The following is a 22,622-nucleotide window of genomic DNA, read 5'->3' as shown; positions in this document are numbered from 1 at the left end:
TTTTTGCTTTTTTAGGGCTGCACCTGTGGCATATGGATGTTCCCAGTCTACGGGTCAAATCAGAGCTACAGCTGGGAGCCTGTGCCACAGCCACAGCAACGCAGGATCTGAGCCACATCTGCGAACTACACCACAGCTTACAGCAACCCCAGATCCTTAGCCCACTGAGTGAGGCCAGGGATAGAACCCAAAACCTCATGGTTCCTAGTCAGATTCATTTCTGCTGTGCCATGATGGGAACTCCTTTTGTTATTATTTTTATAATTTTTATTTTTTGCTACGTTTAAGTCTTTAAGCCATTTTGAGTTTATTTTGCACATGGTGTGAGGGTGTGTTCTGGTTTCATTGATATACATGCAGCTGTCCCATTGTCCCAGTACCACTTGATGAAAAGACTGTCTTTTTCCCATTGTATATTCTTGCCTCCTTTGTCCAAGATTAATTGGCTTTAACTGTGTGGGCTTATTTCTGCGTTCTCTATTCTATTCCATCAGTCTGTATGTCTGCTTTGGTACCAATACCACACTATCTTAATGACTGTGGCTTTGTACTATTGCCTGAAGTCTGGGAGAGTTATGCCTCCTGCTTGGTTTTCGTTCCTCAGGATTGCTTTGGCAATTATGGGTCTTTTGTTGTTCCACATAAATTTTTGGATTGTTTGTTCTAGTTCTGTGAAAAATGTGGGTAATTTGATAAGGATTGCATTGAATCTGTAGATTGCTTTAGGTACTATGGCCATTTTTACAATATTATTTTTTCCAACCCAGGAGCATGGAATATCTTTCCATTTCTTTGAATCCTCTTTAATCTCCTTGATTAATGTTTTATAGTTCTTAGCATATAAGTCTTTCACCTCCATAGATTTATTCCCAGGTATTTTTATTTTTTTGGGGGGGGGGCACAATTATAAGAGGTATTTTAGTTTTGTTTCTTCTTGTTTGTTTGTTTCTTGTCTTTTCTAGGGCCGCTCCTGCGGCATATGGAGGTTCCCAGGTGAGGGGTCCAATCAGAGCCGTAGCTACCGGCCTATGCCAGAGCCACAGCAACGCAGGACCTGAGCTGCATCTGCAACCTACGTCACAGCTCACAGCAATGCCAGATCCTTAATCCACAGAGCAAAGCCAGGGATTGACCCCGCAACCTCAAGGTTCCTAGTCGGATTTGTTAACAACTGTGCCACAACAGGAACTCCATATTTTAGTTCTGTAATCCTTTTCTAATATTTCATTGTTAGTATATAGAAATGAAACTGATTTCTAAATGTTAATCTTATATCCTGCTACTCTGCTGAATTTGTTGATCAGTTCAAGCCATTTTTGGGTCGAGTCCTTAGGATTTTCGATATATAGTATCAGGTCATCTGCATAGAGTGACAATTTTACCTCTTCTCTTCCAATTTGGATACCTTTTATTTCTGTTGTTTGTCTGATTGCTGTGGCTAGCACTTCTAATACTATGTTGAATAAAAGTGGTGAGAGGGCGACACGTCTATGGATTTGCAGGTAATCTCTAGGCCATAGAATGTCCTGCCTGATAGGAGTGCCTTTGTTTGCTTGGGGTGGGGGGTGTGCCAGATGGCCTAACAATGTGATTTATGAAAGGGGTTTTGGGACACACCATATCAGTTCTGACCACTGGAGGAACTGGAGACCTGAGTCTTCAAAGCTCAATACTTGAAAGGTGCGAGCTTGAACCCTCTGTAGGAGTTGAAGACTAAAAATCAGCCCAACCATGGACAGAATATGATTGAGCCCCAACAAAAACTCTGGAGACCAAAGGCTTGGGCAAGCTTTCCTGTGCATACTGCCACAGGTCATGGCCAAGGGGAGGTAATGCCAACCACGTCTTCAAAGAGAAGATGACCAGAACCCCCACATTTAGAACCCCCCCCCCACACTCTGTTCTATGCATCTATGTCTCTCCCTTAAGCTGATTCTAACTTATATCTTTTCACTGTAATAAACCCAAGCACAACTGCACTATATTTCCATGTTTGGTCATTTTGTTGTAGTGAATTGCTGAACCTAGGAAAGGTCATAGGAACCCTTGAATTTGTCAAGAAATCTGAATAAGCATCACAACAGAAAGTTAAAAGAGAAAAACAGGTTCACACCAAAGATGATAAAACAGATTCCAACAAAATCTACCAGGTATTAAAACAGCGACTGAATGAAACTACTTATATATAACAAACACTGTTTAATCTAAATCAATAAGCATTACATTATTTTTTTTTTCTTTTTTGGCTGAACCTACAGCATATGGAAGTTCCCAGGCTAGGGGTCGAGTGGGAGTTGCAGCCACACAGGATTCGAGACATATCTGTGACCTGCATCAGAGCTCATGGCAACATTGGGTCCTTAACGCACTGAGTGGGGCCAGGGATTGAACCCGAATCTTCATGGATAGTAGTCGGCTTCATTACCACTGAGCCACAATGGGAACTCCTAAATGTTTAAAGAAATGTGAGATTTCCATTAAATTGGAAATATGAGGGAAATGTCTGCTATTCTCACTAATACTCAACATTATTCTGAAAACTCCAGCTACTGAAATAAGAAATAGAAATAAACAAATAGTAAATAAACAAATATTGAGGGAACTTATTTCTACTTGCAAATATATGGCAGAAAACATAAAAGATACATAGAAAAAAGAATATGATAACTTGGTAAAGTTTAAAACAAAAACTGGATCTAAATTGAATGTTAGCAAAACAAGAAACACCATAACAGCTATTACACAAGTCCAAACATTTATAAATGGAGAGAAAATAAGCCCAACTTTTATAAATGTGTAATGCCTAGAATTGTCAATACCTGGATTATTTTAAGAATCCTGAGGGAGTTCCTGCAATAGCACAGTGGGTTAAGAATCTGACTGCAGTGGCTTCGGTCGCTGTGGAGGAATGGGTTTGATCCCTGGCTCCTTGCAGTGGGTTAAAGGACCTGGCACCTGCAGTGTAGGTCACAGCTGCAGCCTGGATTCAATCCCTGGCTGGGAACCTCCAATTGCCATGGGTGGGGGGATACACACACACACACACAAATCCTGAAAGACAGTTCTCTTATGACGCAGTGGGTTAAGGATCTGGCATTGTCACTGCTATGGCTCAGGTGGCTGCTGTGGTGCAGGTTTGATCCCTGACTGGAGAAATTCCACATGCTGTGGGTACAAAAGGAAAAAAAAAAAATTCTGAAAGATCAATGAGATAACCCAAAAATAAATAAGAGAAAAATGCATGAAAAAGCACTTTAAGGGAAACACCACTGACCAATAAACACATATGAAAAAAAATGCCTAATTTGCTTGTAGTCAAGGAAATACACTCTTACTCAATAACTGAAGGGATTCCAAATTAGTGCAATGTTGGAACAACAATCTGGCAAAGTGTGAAAGACAGCACTTCTAGATATGCACCTTTGAGTCTTGACTCTTCTTCAAAGAAGAAAATGCACAAAATGGTATTCAACATAGCATCTTTATTAGAATGAAAATTTACTTATGTCCTAATCACTATTTAATAGAATATTTAAGCGTGTTCAATATACACATTATCAAGAACCAGGCTGGAACCTTTTCCATTCTATAGAAAAGCACTAGCCCTCCATTCAAGCAGGAATCTGCTTCCAGAGTATGATATGAGCTGCAAAGAAAAGTTCCCTTCTGCACCCCTTCCCAAAAAAACCACTCACCATGATGTCTGAAATGACATCCTTGAAGACATTCCTTGCGGTTGTGGTAGCATCTATCAAAGTGGTTCACATTCTAAAGGTGTTAAGAGACATTTGGAGTGAGGAATGCAAAATGAAGTACATTAGAGATACACTGTATGAAATTAAAATTTCTTTAATCCATTTTTTGACAAGCTGACAATGTGTATTGGATTTCCTGCAAAAGTAGCTATTTTAATCCTTGTTTCACTTGCACTTCTCCCCTAAGAAATCTCCCCCCCACTTCCCCGTAACAAACTTGTGGAGAAGGTTGGGTTAAAGCCTTATGCTATGTTAAACACAGATCTTCCGGAGATAGCTGGTACTTGGGAAAGGCAAAACACTGACACATTAGCGAAGACTGATTTTGTAATAAATTCTAAATACAACTATCTAGAATTATGACGCATGGAATCTTTTTAAACGAAGCTGGTCTAATTTTGCTCTTTAGGAGCTACCTTCTAGTTTTGTATCAGGATTATTTCAGCTGTGCAAAATTAATGGGCAAAATCTTGTTAAGAATGATCTATTGGAGTTCCCGTCGTGGCGCAGTGGTTAACGAATCCGACTAGGAACCCTGAGGTTGCAGGTTCGGTCCCTGCCCTTGCTCAGTGGGTTAATGATCCGGCGTTGCCGTGAGCTGTGGTGTAGGTTGCAGACGTGGCTCGGATCCTGCGTTGCTGTGGCTCTGGCGTAGGCCGGGGGCTACAGCTCCGATTCGACCCCTAGCCTGGGAACCTCCATATGCCGCGGAAGCAGCCTAAAGAAATAGCAAAAAGACAAAAAAAAAAAAAGAATGATCTATTTTGGAAGGCTCTTACCTGTTCAAGTTACCAGATTTTTTCCTTAAACAGGAACTCCATTCACACACATTTGTTGGTTGGTCTGCTTGGGTTCTAGAGCAAGCCGTGATAACATATTTTTAAGACAAGAAAATGTAATCCCTTTACATGTATTGTAATACATACAATACACACAAATAGGGAGTTTCCCATCATGGCGCAGCAAAAACAAATCTGACTAGGAACCATGAGGTTGTGGGTTTGATCCCTGGCCTTGCTCAGTGGGTTGGGGATCTGGCATTGCTGTGATCTGTGGTGTAGGTCAGACGCAGCTCGGATCCTGTGTTGCTGTGGCTCTGGTGTAGGCTGGCAGCCATAGCTTCGATTAGACCTCCTAGCCTGGGAACCTCCATATGCTGTGGGTGCAGCCCTAAAAAGCAAAAACAAACAAATCAAAAAAACATAAACCCATAAAAATAGTGTTACCTTATAATGAAAAGAAAAATCTATTGATAATCTGTAGTTATATTACTTTTAACACTGTTCATGCTCTAAATATATTGTTTCATTTTCAATTAGACCTGCCAAGATGATATAGTTATTAACACTAGATTAAGTCTACTAGTGTCTAATCTCTTAATTTCAACTTTTAACTGTACTTTGCTTCTCTTGTGCTGGTTTTGTTTCTAGTTTCTTGACAAAATGCTTGTTTATTCCTTTAACATATTTATCTATGTGACAGGCCTGGGACAGATTGCTATAATAAGTGAAAAGGATAAAGACTGGGCCCACAAATGAAGTTTCCTTATTGCACTCAGGGGCATAAATTTCTCACTGAATAGAACTTTGGTGACATCTGGTAAGTTTAGATATGCAGGCATCTCATTAACAATCACTTAAGTAGTGTATTGTTTCAGTTCCGATTTTAAATATTTTATTACTGAACTTCCAAACACATAAAAAAGTAGAAATATTAAACAATGAACCCCCATAAACAACCATACCACTTCAGCAATTACCAACATTTTGGTAATCTACTTTCTAGCTCTCTTTGCCAATTCTTTTTCTTTTGCTGGAGTATTTTAATGCAAATCTGGCTATCTTATTTCATATATATATATATATCTTAACACACACATCTTTTATTTTTTAATAACCAAATCAATATTGTTATCCCTAACAAAACTAATTATTTCTAAAAATCATTTACTACTCAGTGCATATCCACATTTCACCCAGTCTCCAAAAGGTCTTTTTTACATTTTGTTCAATCTGGATCCAGGTGATGCCCACATATCCAATTTAGTTGATATGTCTCTTTAAGTCTCTTAATATGTTGAGTGCCTTTTTCTTTTTCATGCCACTCATTAGCTGAGGCAATAAGGTCGTTTGTTTTATAGACTTTCACAATTCTGGATCGCCTTGGCTGATTCCTTGTGGTGCCATTTACTTTGTCCATCTATTCCCCAAATTCATGGCTTTGAAATGTTTTCAATTTGAAGGTTTGATTCCTTCAGTTCATTATTTTGGCAGTAAGACTTCATAGGTGGTGGTGTTTATTTCCTATTCCATTGTATTAGGAGGTGCATTTTATCTGATAGTTCACTTTTACAGAGGTTAAAACTGATCAAAGGGCTCAGAGGGGGTCAGTTTAATAAATCCAATATAAAGTTTTCACCAAGTAGCTTTAAAATCCATTGAAGGTCATTTTCTGGACCCATTATTCCAGGAACTAGAAAATAATGATTTTTCTAATCTCATCAATTTTCTCTATTTACTGGTGAGATTTAAAAAATTTTTTTGTCTGTTTGCATTTGATGAGCTTTGGGTGACTCTGAAACTTGCTTCACATGGGAAAAGCAAAGGAAATGCTTATTTTCCTATTTACTGGTTTTCAGAATGATGAGTTGGTGCCCAAGCATCTTCCATAACTGATCAAACTGTGTAGCCATAACCAAGTAAACTATCAAACTTCATCGAGGTCGTGTTGAAAGATTCAACTCCCACTGGTTGAAGATGGGGCAATTTAAGCATCAAAAAGTATACTGACTGCAATGGAATGTTTTCTTTTTTTTATACAAGAGTATTACATACACACACAAACACATGCACTTCAATTCCCAAGCGGTTAGTTTCCTTTTTGCCATCTTTTTGATTGTTTCTAATTAATTTTGAATGGTAGTCAGACAATAGGGATTGTAAAACATTTATTCTTTGGAATTACGGGGAAATAATTTCATATTTCTCTTTGATTCTTCAACATCTGTACTCTTAACAACCTCATACTCATGAAATTCATAGTTTCTTTTCAGCATGAAACTTCTGATGCAGGTCAAGTGATGAAAAACTTCTCATATTCAATATAACCTCCTAGGCTTTATCCAGAATAAATTATCTTAACTTTAATCAGTGCTGAACAGTGACAGGAGGCATTTCTACACTTATTACTTCTAAAGGGTATTCCTTTCATGTGAAGTCACTAATACTAATGATGTTAATAACACTATAGGTACTATGTACAGAAAACATGCTTTGTGGCATTTTTCCAAGTACTAACTACTCAATTCTCACAACAATTCTATTACAAAACACAGCAGGCTGACTGAATTGGCCCCAATGGTCCCAGCCTCCTGGTATTCATACTCTTGTGTAAGCCTGTTCCTTTGAGAGTAGAGCAGCCTAGTTCCTTGCTTCTAACCAATGGAAGGTAGCAAAGGTGATGAAATGTCACCTCAGTGATTAGATTATGCAAGATGAAAACTACTATGATGCTAGCAGACTCTATTGCTTTCTTGGCTTGCACACTTTGATGAAGTAAGCAGTTGTGTTGAAGAGGCCCCCACTGTAGCAAGGAACTGAAGTCAGCCCTCAGCCAACAGCCAGCTAGAAACTGAGGACCTCAGTGCAACAGCCCTCAAGGAAATTAATTCAGCCAACAACCACGTGCAGTTGGAAGCAGCTCCCTTCCCCAGTTGAGCCTTCAGATGTGACTTAGCCCTGGCTGAAACCTTGATTTTAGCCTTGTGAGAGACTCTGAAGCAGAGGACACAACTAAGTTGTGTCTGACCCATACAATTTGAGATAATAAATTCTCAATTTCTCCTGACCCATAGAAATTGAGATAATAAATTATGTATATTATTTTAAGCTACTAAGTTTGTGGTAACTTATTACACAGCAATAAATAACTACTACACATGGGTACTACTATCATCAGCTTACAAGTCAGCAAAATGAGGCACAGAAATTTAATTACTTTGTCCAATAACACACTGGTAGTAAAGTAGTGAAATGGCAACAATGACATGTAAGGCTAAACATTTTTCTGCATTCTTTATATTATATTTTCATATAAATTTGCTGAAGATAATGTTTGAATGGTGGTGGAAAATTTTGAAGCAACCATTTTTTTCTGAAACAGAATTTTTTATGCTAAGTTGTGAGCATGAAACAAATTTTCTCAAAAACAAATTTTCTGATATTCTGTTAACATAATGTACATTTGAAAGCCTTCTTGTATTAAATTCCATTGTGAATTTTCTGATGCTGAGTAAGGTGTGAATGTTGTCTAAAGGCCTTCTTACATTCCTTACATTTATAGGGTTTCTCACCAGTATGAATTCTCTGGTGTTGAGTAAGAAAAGAATAAAGTCTAAAAGCCTTACCACATTCCTTACATTCATAAGGTTTCTCACCAGTATGAATACTCTGATGCTGAGTAAGTTGTGAGAGCAGTCTAAAAGGTTTTCTACATTCCTTACACTCATAAGGTTTCTCACCAGTATGAATACTCTGGTGTTGAGTAAGTTGTGACAGCAGTCTAAAGGCCTTCCCACATTCTTCACACTCATAAGGTCTCTCACCAATATGAATGCTCTGATGGGAAATAAGTTGTGAGTAACTACTAAAGGTCTTCCAACACTCCATACATTCATAGGGCTTCTCACGAGTATGAATTCTCTGATGTCGAACCAGCTGTTGCCTTAATCTAAAAGTCTTCCCGCATTCCTTGCATTCATAGGGTTTCTCACCAGTATGAATACTCTGATGGACCGTAAGCTGTTGGCATATTCTAAAAGCCTTTCCACATTCCTTGCACTCATAGGGTTTCTCACCAAAATGAATTTTCTGGTGGATTCTAAGGTCTGGACCACAGACGAAGGCTTTCCCACATTCTTTACATTCATAGAGTTTCTCAGAAGTATGAAGTCTTTGATGTCGAGTAAGGTGTGTACACTGCCTAAAGGTCTTCCCACAGGCTTTACATTCATAGGGCTTCTCACCAGTATGAATTCTCTGATGTCGAGCAAGTTGTTGATGTACTCTAAAGGCCTTTCCACATTCCTTACATTCATAGGGCTTTTCACCAGTATGAAGTCTCTGATGTTGAGTAAGTTCTTGGAGCACTGTAAAAGCCTTTCCACATTCCTTACATTCATAGGGCTTCTCACCAGTATGAAGTTTGTGATGTCTAATAAGGTGTGCACGTTGTCTAAAGGCCTGCCCACATTCCTTACATTTATAAGGTTTCTCACCAGTGTGAATTCTCAGGTGCTGACTAAGTGTTGAGCGACGAATAAAAGTCTTCCTACATTCCTTACATTCATATAACTTTTCTCCATTACGAATTCTCTGATATTCGGCAAGAAGATTAAGCCTTTTGTAACTGGTCACTTTTTCAGACGTAATTTTCACTTGCCCAAAATATTCCTCTTGTGGATCCTTTTGCTCCTCAATCTTGCTTTTGCATTCCCAATCATTTCTAAAAATAGAGTCCTGGAGGCTATAGCTTTTAATTCTTTCCATTATCTCCCACTGGAATGAATATATTTCATAAATGTCCTTTTCTGGAGATAAAGTATTGGTCCTGTATCTAGACTCCAAATCTGAAAGATAACAAGAAAGCAAACATATACTGTTTTCTTGATCCCAAAGAAAGAAACCTTCTATACAGAAATAAAAAGTCTACCAGTGAATGGATTAGACTTCTTTAGAAGATAGGCGTTTCTGTTACAATGATACATATATGTACCTTAAAAAACCCTATCTTGGCGTTTCCTTGTGGTACAGTGAGTTAAGGATCTTGTGTTTTCACTACAGCAGCTTGGGTCACTGCTGTGGCAGGGGTTAGAGCCCTAGCCCTGGAACTTCCACATGTTGTAAGTGCAGCCAAACAAACCAAAAAAAACCCCTATCTTCTGCACAATTACACACCAAAAAATTAAGAGATTATAGGAAAAATAGGACTGGAGAAATCCACTCAAATCTACGCAACTTTATTGGTAGAGCACTAACAAATATAATAATTGATACCTCAAGAGATAACCCAAAAAACAGAACAGCATAGCTGAAGGCTGAATCTCGGATTTTTTTAACATTTATTTATTTAATTTATTTATTTTTTATCTTTTTTTTTTGTCTTTTCTAGGGCTGCACTCATGGCATATGGAGGTTCCCAGGCTAGAGGTCTAATCAGAGCTATAGCCGCCAGCCTACCCAGAGCCACAACAACTCAGGATCCGAGCCACGTCTGCGACCCACACCACAGCTCACGGCAATGCCAGATCCTTAACCCACTGAGTGAGGCCAGGGATCGAACCCGCAACCTCATGGTTCCTAGTAAGGTTCGTTAACCACTGCGCCACAACAGGAACTCCTGACTCTTGGATTTTTTTTAAAATGTTTTTTATTATAGTTGATTTTGCATCTTGGATATTAACATGCACAAAGAATAAAGTGGAAATGCTGGATTTCAGGTGCTGAGACATTGTACAGGAAAATAAAGCCCTGAGCCAGTGAGGCTACCATTATGGTGGGAATAGGGTGAAGTTAACATATCATCAGCTAGAAGACATGCAGGGTTGATGGTATCCGTGTTTGGGGAGGGAGCCCTGGATGCAGGCATTTATTATTAATTTTCTTAAAATGGAGGCCTAAGAGCTCTCAAAAATAAACTATCATATTGAAGGCTTTTGACTTTCCTGCTTAATGTCATAAATCTGTTTCTATTATTCTGGCATCATTTGACCATGAAAATTACCTATAAAATAACTAAGTTCCAAATGATACTGGTAACATTCTCTATTTCGTATCATTATTAAGCTAATTTTTACTCTGGATTATTAACTGTATTATGGGACCTATTGTGTTCTCATACATTTCAAAAAAAGGAAACAGAATAAAGAGAGACCAAGAATGGAAGTGAGTCTGGTGATCAGGGAAACGAGTTAAATTAGTGGAGGCCTGATTTAAGCGTGGATAAGAATCACTGAAGGTTTGTTACAACTATACAGTGATATGTTTCACTGGCTCGAACAAAATCCTCAAGACTAGTTCTAGGCCGGCTGTGGTTTTGTTCTTATTTATATTTGACAATGAATAATCCTGTTGCGGAGTTCCCTTTGTGGCCCAGTGGCTTAAGAACCCGACTAGTATCCATGAGGATGCAGGCTCAATCCCTGGTCTCAACAGCTCTGGTGTTGCCATGAACTGCAGTAGAAGTCGCAGATGTGGCTTGGATCTGGCATTGCTGTGGCTGTGCTGTAGGCCAGTGGCTACAGCTCCAATTCAACCCCTAGTCTGGGAACTTCCATATGCTACCAGTGCAGCTCTAAAAAGACCCTCCAAAAATTAATAATAATAACCCTGTTGCTGATCAATGATTGAGTCTACTTAAATATTTTCAGTGCTTCCTCTTTACAATTTGAATGAAACATAAATATGTGAGCATGGATGATAAGGCTTCTGTTTATCAACTCTACTCCCATTTACTCTCTCTGTTCATGCCATAAATGTCTCTTCTCAGCTCACAAAATGCACTATAGCTTTTGCCATTAAATAAGACCACTCACAGGTTGCTCCTTTGAGAAACCCTCTGACTTTGCAGCTTGGCTTCTCTTTATCCTCAGGTCTCAAATCAAAAATGACTTCTTCAGAAAAGATACTGCTGATTCTACTTGGGTCTATGCACTTTATGCTCTATCCCAGCAACCCGCTGCTTTTCTTTATAACACTTCTCCCAATTTTGGAATAATGTATTTATTGATTTTTCTCACTTGTTATTCTATTAGTTTCTTACCCCTACATTTCCCAGTGGCAGAAACAATTCTAAGACGGCTTACTATTTTTTTATTTTTGGCCACCCCGAAGCATGTGGAGCTCCTGGGCCAGGGATCAGATTGGAGCCACGGTCATGACCGAAGCCACAGCTGCAGCAATGCCAGATCCCTAACCCACTGTACAGGGCCAGGGATCAAACCTGTGTCCCAGGAGCTCCCAAGACGCTGGTCCTGCTGCACCACAGCGGGAGCTCCTAAATTCACTTACTGTTGAATAACAAATGTCAAATACACAATAGATGTTACTCATTTAATTTCCATAATTATGTAATTATGTATGTAAAATATGTACATCTCTAATTATTTATATTGCCCCACAATGTTTTATCTCCACCAGATTTTATACCATTCCTACATCAATGCTACATTTACTCAAACATTTGCCCCCACTCCCATATCTTCCCTAGGCGCTCCTCTCCAACCCCACATAGCCAAAGCAACTTTCATTTGTCCCATAAAACGATCTCAAATATTTTTCAATCATGCCAACAGGCTTATGAAATCCTGACCAAAAAGGGCAGGAGTTTCTGCTGTGTCTTAAAGGGTTAAAAATCTGACTAGTATCCACGAGGATGCGGGTTCAATCCCTGACCTTGATTAATGTGTTATGGATCCGGTGTTGCTGCAGGCTGCAATGTAGCTTGCAGATGTGGCTTGGATCTGGTGTTGCTGTGGCTGTGGCTGTGGCATTGACTGGTGGCTGCAACTCTCATTGGACCCCTAGCCTGGGAACTTCCATATGCTGCAGGTGTGGCCCTAAAAAAGAAAAAAAAAAAAAAAAAACAGATCAGGTAGATATTGACAGCTATGGAACGGGCTTGGTATCGCCTGAGTGCTAGAGTAAAAACAAAGGCTATGTTGGATGTGGGCTCAAAACCAGTGATTAGACGGGAAGGTGCGTGAAGAAAATCTAAATGTGAATGAAGTAAGCAAAGAGAGGGAAGGACATGGGATAGGAGAGATAGAAAAGTATTTTTCTGTGCCTACAGTATAAATATATAAAACTGTCAAAACGACTCAAACCATAGCCTGATCACTACGAAACAAAATGAAAAATAATAAAATCATAAAACCAAGAGACATCTTCATTTCAAAAAAAAAATTTTTTTTTGTCTTTTTGTCCTTTTAGGGCCACACCAGCAGCATATGGAGGTTCCCAGGCTAAGGGTCTAATCGGAGCTGTAGCTGCCAGCCTACGCCACAGCCATAGCAACGCGGGATCCGAGCCGCATCTGCAACCTACACCACAGCTCACAGCAACGCTAGATCCTTAACCCACTGAGCAAGGACAGGGATCGAACCTACAACCTCATGGTTCCTAGTCGGATTCATTAACCACTGCACCACGACGAGAAGTCCCCATTTCAAAGTTTTAAACTCTTTACTAAATGAAGAAAATTGAAGAATTTCTAGAATACTGAAAACACTACATTATCAAGAATCTATGAAATACAGTGACAGATCTTGGAAGAAAAGTTATCAACACATTTAGCTACTCAGAGCAACAGAAATGAAAGGAAAAAATATGAGCATCTCATTCAAAAGTCAGAAAAAGAACAACAAAATAAACTGAGGAACCCAGAAGGAGTAAAGAAATTGAACGAGGAATTTCATTAATTAGGTAACAGAAAAAGAATGAAATTAATGCAAATGAAAAACTCAGGTTGTATGAAACAGAATTCAGTGAGATATATTAACCACTTGCTAATAAGATAGTAAGAAAAAAAAAGGGAAAGCTGTCAAACAAAACTTTTCTTTTTTTGCTTTTTGGGCCACACCTGTGGCATATGAAGTTCCCAGGCCAGGGGTCCAATCAGAGCTACAGCTCCTGGCCTACACCACAGCCACAGCAACAGGAGACCTGAGCCACATATGCAGCCTACACCACAGCTCACGGCAACACCAGATCCTTAACTCGCTGAGTGAAGCCAAGGTTCAAACCCGCATCCTCATGGATACTAGTCGAGTTTGTAACCCACTGAACCACAATGAGAACTTCCATGTTCTTGTTTCTTTCTTTAGTCTGAACTCTTTTTTCATGTCTCCACTCAAATACCACCTCCTCAAAAAGCCCGAACCATCCTACAACAAACCCCTTTCTACACCAGCCAATTTCTATCCCATGTTCTCCTCGTTTTTAAGTAACACTTGTCACTACATAATACTATTTATTCATTTACTTGTTAACTTAATGTCTTTACTCCTACTAAAATGTAAACAACAAGACTGCTGGGACCTACCCCTCTTGCTCACAATCATTCTACTGGTATCTAGCACAGTGCTGGCTTCACAATGAGTACGCAAGGATTTGCTGAATAAATGAATGAATATATTTGAGGCACGCAAATATATGTACATATAAACTAATCAAAATAAAGACTGGAGAGAAACTGGATCCTATATAGATACTGCTATGGATTGAATTGTGTACTCCCTGGATCATACATTTAAGCCCTAATCCTCAGTGTGACTAATTTGGAGACAGTGCTTTTAGGAGGTAATTAAGGTTAAATGAATAAGGATGGAGTCCTCATTCACAGGACTAGTGGATAGACAGGACAGGACAGGACTGGTGGCCTTATAGGAGGCTCTCTCTCTTCACCATGTGAGGACACTGTAGGAAGAGAGCCCTTATCACGCCCCCAAATGCTAATCTCTGACTTCTAGACTCCAGAATTGTGAAAAAAAAAAAATTCTGTCATTTAAGTACCCAGTGTATGGTATTGGGTTAGCAGATGAGCTGCCTAATACATGTTTAGATGTAGATGAACTGCAGCAACTGAACAAGAAAAAGAGGAGCTCCTCTCCTGATTCAAAGCTTTTACCTATCAGCCCTAAAAGGACATTTATTTTTATTTTTATTTGTTTGTTTTTGTAGGGCCACACCTGAGGCATATGGAGGTTCCCAGGCTAGGGGTCGAATCGGAGCTGTAGCCACTGGCCTACGCCACAGCCAGAGCAACGCAGGATCCAAGCTGCGTCTGCAACCTACACCACAGCTCACGGCAACGCCGGATTCTTAACCCACTGAGCAAGGGCAGGGATCAAACCTGCATCCTCATGGATACTAGTCGGATTCATTTCCGCTGAGCCACGAAGGGAACTCCTTATTTTTTATTCTGAAATAACTGTAGACTCACAGGAAGTTGCAAAGAAATGTCCAGGGGAGTCTCATGCCCCCTTGGCTCAGCCTCTCTCAATGTTAACATCTTAGAAACTACAGTACAATAATTCAAAACAAGAAATTGCCCTTGATATAATTCATAGAGCTTATTTAGATTTCAGCAGTTATACATGCCCTCATGGATGTGTCATGTATATGGTTCTATGCAATTTTATCACATCCAGCCTATGCATATCCAGCACCACCATCCAGATATTCAACTATATCATAACCACAAGACTCCCTTGTGTTAATCCTTCGAAGCCGCCACCATCCCCTCCCCTGCCTACATTCCTAATCCTGGGCAACCACTAATCCATCTTCCATCTCTATCATTTTAGTATTTCATTAATATTAGATAATTCGAGTCATATGGTACATAACCTTTTGTGACTGGTTTATCTCACTCAGCATAATTTCCTTGAGGTTCACCCAAGCTGTATGTATTAATACATTCCTTATTGTTGCTAAGTCTTATTCCATGGTATGGATGTAGCTTTTACCCATTTTTAACTAGGTCATTTATCATTACAGTGTTGAGATATAATTCATAGACTGGATACTGTCTTTTGTTTCGTCCTTTGTTTTATCGCTGTTTTCTCTCAGTCTGTGACCTTGCCTATTCATTTTTTTATTGGTATGTTTTGATGAAACTAAGTTGGGTTTTGTTTTGTCTTTTTCAGTTTTTTGCTTTTTTTTTGGCCATGCCCCGCAGCATGTAGAAGTTCCCCAGCCAGGGATTGAACCTGAGCCACAGCAGTGACAGGGCAGAATCCTTAATGGCAAGGTAACCAGGGAACTCTAGACAAAGTTTTTAATTTGGATACACTGTAATTTGTCAATTTTTAATTTTTATGATTATTGCTACCATCCAAGAAACCTTTATTTACTACCAAGTCATTCTCCTGTGTTTTCCTCTAAGAGCTTTATATTTAGTTTTTATATTTTTTATGTACCAATGTACATTAGTTTTAAATTTTTATTTTTTTGCATTAAGCTTTATATATGGCTTTTTATTTTTTAATACTTAGTTTTTATCTGTCTAAAATCTATCTCAAATTAATTTTCATATGAGATAGAGGTCCAGACTTTTTTTCCAGATATTCCAGCACCATTAGTTGAAAAGACACTGCTTTCCTCACTGGAATGTTTTGATGCATTTCTTAACAAATAAATGACCCTATAAGGGCATTTGAGACCTACATCTAGGGTTTCTGTTCTGTTTGTTGATCCTTTAGCCAACACCATAATATCTTTTCTTCTTTTTTTTTTTTTTCCTTTTCTTTTTACGGCCACACCTGTGGCATATGGAGGTTCCCAGGCCAGGGATCAAATCTGAGCCACAACTGCGGCAACAGTTGATCCTTAATCCGCCATGCCAGGCCAGGGATCAAACCCAAGTTGCTACAGTTGGATTCTTTCTTTTCCTTTTTCTTTTTAAGGGTTGCACTGCAGCATATGGAAGTTCCTGGGCTAGGGGTCAAATCAGAGCTGCAGCTGATGGCCTACACCACAGCCACAGCAATGTGGGATCCAAACTGCATCTGTGACCTACACTGCAGCTTGCGGCAATGCCAAATCCCACTGAGAGAGGCTAAGGATCAAACCCGAATCCTTTATGGAAACTAGGTTGGGTTCTTAACCCACTGAGCCACAATGGGAACTCTCCATAGTATCTTGGTTACTGTAGCTTTATTTTTTATTATTATTACTATTTATTTATTTATTTATTTATTGTCTTTTTAGGGCCACACCTGCAGCATATGGAGGTTTCCAGGCTAGGGGTCTAATTGGAACTGTTGCTGCTGGCCTACACCACAGCCACAGCAATGCGGGATTCGAGCCTCATCTGTAACCTACACCAGAGCTCATGCAATGCCCGATCCTCAACCCCACTGAGCAGGGCAGGGATTGAACCTGCAATCTCGTGGTTTCTAGTCGTTTCCACTTCGCCATGACGGGTTATATCTTCAAGTACCATGAAATAATGTAATCTAAGTTCTATGATATGCTCTTCCTTTTTCAAGATTGTTTTAGATATGCTAAGTGCATTGCCTTTCCATTCAAATTTTAGATTCAGTTTGCTAATATATTCCAAAAAAAAAAAAAAGGTTCCTAGGATTATGATTTGAATTGTGTTGAATCTATACAACTGACATTTTTACAATACTGAGTCCTCATCCCCAAAATGTATCTCTTCATTTACCAGGTCTTTTATTTCTCTTAGCAATGTTCCATGGTTTTTATTATAAAGGCTTTCTGTCAAATTTATTCTTCCGTATTTTGTTTTTTAACACTATGGTAAACTGATTTAATTTACTTTAATGTTTTAAATTGATTTTTTGGCCATACCTGTGGCATATAGATCCCAGGCCAGGGACCGAATCCAAGCCACAGCTGTGACCTGCACTGCAACCGTGGCAGTGCCAGATCCTTTACCCCACTGCACCAGGCTGGGGAATCAAACCCACACTGCCTCAGAGACCACACTGGATCCTTAACCTGCTGCACCACAGCAAGAACTCCTTAACTGGTTTAATTTAATTTTCCAATTTTTTCACACTTATTAAGTAAAAACACAATTGATTTTTGTAGCTTAACCTTGTGTCCTATGATCTTATCACTTTGAGAAGCCGTTGTTTTGATTCCTACGATTTTCTAATTATACAAGTTGGCCATCTCCAAATGGTTTTACTTCTTCCTTTCTGATCTGTACGTCTCATTTCTTTTTCTTGTCTTCTTGCAATGCTAGGACCATCAATACAATATTAAATAGATTTGAGAAGACTAGGCATCCTTGCCTGCTCACAATCTTAGGGGGCAACTTCTTCAATCAAGTATGATGAAGTTTATAATGAAGTATTTTTTTAGAAGATGCCCTTTATCAGGCTGAAGAAGTTCTCTTCAAGTTCTAGTTTTCTAAGAATTTTTATCATGAATGGATTGTGAACTTTTGTCATATGCTATTTTTACATCTATGGAGATGATCACATGATTTCTCACATTTCTTTAATATGGTAAATTACACTAATTAATTTTTGAATGTTAAAACCAAGCTTGATTTCCTGGGATAAACCCTACTTGGCCATCATTTTTATATACTGCTGGATTTAATTTGCTGATATTTAGTTAGACATTTTATGTCTATGTTCATGAAGGATATAAGTTTATAATTTTTTTCTCCTTGGATTTTTTTGCCAAGTCATACTATAAGAATCATGGTAGTCTTATAAAATTGGAAGGGGTTGGAAGGAGAACTCCTTCCTTTTCCAAAGGAATCTGTGTAATAGTGCTATTATCACTTCCTCAAATAGAATTCACCAGAGAAACCATCCGGGCCTGGTATTTTCCTAGTGGAAAGACTTCTGATAATGAATTCTATTACTTTAATAGATATAAGCTTATTCATGTTTTTTTTTTCCCTGTGTCAGTTCTGTTAAAGTGACTTTTCAAGGAATTTTTCCATTTCACTTAAGTTGTCAAATGTATCGGCATAAAGTTATTCATGGTATTCTTGGGGAGTTCCCACTGGGGCTCAGTGGTAACAAACCTGACTAGTAGCCATGAGGATGCAGGTTTGATCCCTGGTCCCACTCAGTGGGTTAAGTATCTGGCATTGCTGTGAGCTGTGATGTAGGTCACGGACTCAGTTTGGATCCCACATTGCTGTGGCTGTGGTGTAGGCCAGCAGCTGCAGCTCCGACTGGACCCCTAGCCTGGGAACTTTCATATGCCACAGGTATGGGCATAAAAAGCAAAAAAAGAAAAGAAAAAAAAAGTTGTTCACGGTATTCTCTTATTATTCTTTTAATGGCTATAACCTGTGAAGTGAAAACCTCCCTTCTGTTCCTGGTATTAGTAATGTATGTTGCCTCTTTTTTTTCTTTTTTCTTTTTTTTTTTTTGTCTTTTTGCTATTTCTTTGGGCCGCTCCCGCAGCATATGGAGGTTCCCAGGCTAGGGGTCGAATCAGAGCTGTAGCCACCGGCCTATGCCAGAGCCACAGCAACGCGGGATCCGAGCCTCGTCTGCAACCTACACCACAGCTCACGGCAACGCTGGATCGTTAACCCACTGAACAAGGGCAGGGACCGAACCCGCAACCTCATGGCTCCTAGTCGGATTCGTTAACCACTGCGCCACGACGGGAACTCCTTTTTTCTTGATTAGTAAAGCTAGTGTTTACCAACTTTGTTGATCTTTTCAAGAAATCAACTTTAAAGCTTTATTTTCTCTACTTCTTTTCTTTTTCTATTTTGTTGATTTCAGCTCTTATATTTATTATCATTTTTTTTCCCTTCTATTGAGAATAGCTTCTCATTTTGAAGTGGGAGAGAAATAGCAGGGATGAGAAGCAAAGAGTTATAATCAAGGCCAAAAGGAAGTTCCTTTGCTGGCCCAGGCTTGAAAGATTTTAATTTGCTTCCTAAGTCTCAGGCCTTGCCTCCACAGGCCATGTGTGGGCTTTTGAAGAGGGGTCCGTAACATCTCAAGGGTACGTCTCTCCCCTAACAGGCTTGCTTGCCTGTGACCTACAGTAAGGACTCCCCGTGCCTGTTCAGCCCTCACTCACCAGGGTGGTGTCGTCTTGTCCCTTCCCTTACAACCATCCAGGGCTCCTTCCCTTCATCCAATAAGGTTATGACATCTGGTTTAGAAATGGAAGGTCCTGCTTAAAAGATAATGTGACATGAAATATAAGCCTCGAAGCCCTTAGATTCAGAGCTGGTTAAGTTTAGAATAAACTACAGATTAAAACAGTACTTAATAAAGTCTAAGAGCAAAGGAATGCAAGGGAGTCAAAACAGGACCACAAGGAATAGACACCAGATGGTTAAAAACTGGCCTTAAAACAATTTAAACTTATTGGAGTTCCTGTCATGGCTCAGCAGTTAATGAACCTGACTGGCATCCATGAGGACACAGGTTTGATCCCTGGCCTCACTCAGTGGGTTAAGGATCCGGCGTTGCCGTGAGCTATGGTGTAGGTCGCAGACATGGCTCGGATCCCACGTTACTGTGGCTGTGGTGGTAGGCCGACAGCAACAGCTCTGATTGGACCCCCAGCCTGGGAACCTCCATATGCCGCGGGTGCGGCCCTAAAAAGAGAGAAAGACAAAAAAACCAAAAAACAATTTAAAACTTATAGAAGTTCTGTTGAGAGGCAGTCCTGTGCAATGGTTGTGAACACAGTATGTGGATCCAGACTGCCTGGGCTCTTGTGTTATCTCAGCAAATTATTATTCTCTTGTGCCTAAGTTTTCTCATCTGAAATAAGGATAAAAACCGCCTATTTCTCCTAGAACTGTTGTGAGCATTAATTAATAATGTGTAATGCTCAGAACCTTACTAGGATATTCACTCAATGTTAAATGAAAAGTTCTTAGATTTTAACTTTCAACCATAAAGCAAGTAGAACTATGTCTGTTATTGGAAACAGAATGCGCTTACTTGAGTTTTATTCACTTATTTATTTTGCTTATTTTTTTAAGGCTGCACCTGCAGTATATCAAAGTTCCCAGGCTAGGGGTCGAACTGGAGCTGTAGCTGCTGGCCTATGACACAGCTGCAGCAATGTTAGATCTGAGGCGCATCTATGACCTACACCGAAGCTCACGGCAATGCATTCTTTAACCCAACGAGTGAAGCCAAGGATGGAACCCACACCCTCATGGGTCCTAGTTGGGTCCGCTGAGCCACAATGGGAGCTCCCATATTTACCTGAGTTTGAAATGAACTTCGTGGATTCATCTCATACTATATAAGTTCTACAGGGTCCTCTGATTTTTTAAAGAGATGCAGAATCCTTGTGTCTAGGTATTCTCTTTGCAAGTGGATGAGAAGGGAGGGTTAAGCATCTACATCAATTCTGAGCTCAAATACACTGGGAAATCTGGTTTCGTGGACAGTGCCCCTTTCAAAAACAACCCAGAATTCAAACCTAGGCCCCTGGAAATTTTTTAAGGAACAAGGAAATAACAGAGCCTAAAGAAAGTCTGAAGGACGGAGCCTGTTGAGCCTGAGGGTGATGAAGTGTTAAAAAGAGAGGCCCATTGCCAACCTAACAAAGTTTACGCCTTCCCTTTGGAACACAGAGAAAAATGGTACCTAGTTTGCCAAAATGGAGTCCTGAAACTGACAGAAGAGAAAGCCAGTATAACTTGGGATAAAAAGCCTTACCTAGTGAGATGAAGTTGCTGTAATTCTCCCACATGACATCCCTATATAAGTCCCTCTGAGCTGCGTCCAGGAATTCCCATTCTTCCTGGGAGAAGTCTATGGCCACATCCCTGAATGTCACTGAACCCTGAAAGAGAAAAAATCATGCATTATTTGTGAAAATAAATGAAATGTTTTTTAAACATTAAAGAGAAGAGACGAGGGATTGCATTGTAGAGGGAGCCCATAGCAAGCAAATAAAGTAGGGCTAAAAATTTATGATGTGCGTAAGGGACAGTAAGAAAATTAGTATTACGGGAGTTCCCTTCGTGGCTCAGTGGTTAATGAACCCGACTAGGAACCACAAGGGTGGGGGTTCGATCTCTGGCCTCACTAACTGGGTTAAGGATCCGGCGCTGCCGGGAGCTGTGGTGTAGGTCGCAGACGCAGATTGGATCCTGCATTACTGCGGCTGTGGCGTAGGCAGATAGTTGTAGCTCTGATTTGATCCCTAGCCTGGGAACTTCCATATGCCGTGGGTGCAGCCCCCAAAATCAAAAACAAACAAAAATGAAAATTAGTATTACTGAAGCAGAGGGCTACTTGTTTTGAACAAGATTAAATTTTTACCCTCAAATATCTAGAAAGGAATAAAATACCCCCCCCCAAATCTTGATGAAGTGAAACAGTATACACAAGACTCCTACAATTTGTGTCTCCATCACAAATTCTTCAGAAATATGAGGTCTTCTACCTTCTTTCCCCTTTAATGATCATGAAAAAAGAAAACTGATAAAAATGTCTCCCAAATGTACTACAAAATCTCTAAGAAAACAGTCTCAAGCTCATCATAAAAATCGCTTTTAGGAGTTCCCGTCGTGGCGCAGTGGTTAACGAATCCGACTAGGAACCATGAGGTTGTGGGTTCCATCCCTGCCCTTGCTCGGTGGGTCAAGGTTCTGGCATTGCCGTGAGCTGTGGTGTAGGTCGAAGACACGGCTTGGATCCCGCGTTGCTGTGGCTGTGGTGTAGGCCAGCGGCTACAGCTCCGATTCGACCCCTAGCCCGGGAACCTCCATATGCCGCGGGAGCGGCCCAAGAAATGGCAAAAAGACAAAAAAAAAAAAAAATCGCTTTTAATAAGCACTTTCCCTGTTATGAGCAATTCTTTAGTAATTTTTTAAAAAATTTGCAAGAGAAGTCCACATTTTGAGTATATTAGATTCAGTCTCCCACCCCTTCAGATGTCTGAATATAATACAATCTCAAAAATCGTCCTCAACTCTCACATTCTACATTATTTATTACACATGCATCTGGATTAGTTTTTTCTTTTTTTGTCTTTTTGCCATTTCTTGGGCCGCTCCCGCGGCATATGGAGGTTCCCAGGCTAGGGGTCCAATCGGAGCTGTAGCTGCCAGCCTACACCACAGCCACGGCAACGTGGGATCCGAGCCTCGTCTGCAACCTACACCATAGCTCACGGCAACGCCGGATCCTTAACCCACTGAGCAAGGGCAGGGACGGAACCCGCAACCTCATGGTTCCTAGTCGGATTCGTTAACCACTGCACCACGACTGGAACTCCTCTTTTTTTTTTCTTTTTAGGGCTACACCTGCAGCATATACAAGCTCCCAGGGCTAGGGGCTGAATGGGAGCTGCAGCTGCTGGGCTACACCACAGCCTC

The 22,622-nt window shown here is 40.1% G+C and overlaps 1 protein-coding gene across 3 annotated transcripts in view; it reads right to left on the bottom strand.

The window, feature by feature from the left end:
• Window positions 1-4,946: 4,946 nt before the first annotated feature.
• The window catches only part of ZFP14 (ZFP14 zinc finger protein), a 29,491-nt gene continuing 11,815 nt past the window's right edge, over window positions 4,947-22,622 (bottom strand). Inside the window, exons 3-5 of one of the 3 annotated variants that reach the window (XM_047793217.1) lie at window positions 20,956-21,082; window positions 19,349-19,447; window positions 4,947-9,381 (exon numbers count right to left, since the gene is read on the bottom strand). In XM_047793217.1, the coding sequence (XP_047649173.1) occupies window positions 8,015-9,381; window positions 19,349-19,447; window positions 20,956-21,082 (1,593 nt within the window). In that variant the 3' untranslated portion in view covers window positions 4,947-8,014. The remainder of the gene's footprint in view (window positions 9,382-19,348; window positions 19,448-20,955; window positions 21,083-22,622) is intronic. The other 2 variants (XM_047793219.1, XM_047793220.1) reach the window with 2 other exon arrangements.

Source organism: Phacochoerus africanus, chromosome 8, assembly GCF_016906955.1.
Source record: "Phacochoerus africanus isolate WHEZ1 chromosome 8, ROS_Pafr_v1, whole genome shotgun sequence".
Taxonomy (NCBI): Eukaryota; Metazoa; Chordata; class Mammalia; order Artiodactyla; family Suidae; genus Phacochoerus; species Phacochoerus africanus.
The sequence above is the reverse complement of the archived record's forward strand: the minus strand, read 5'-3'. Positions and strand labels throughout refer to the sequence as shown.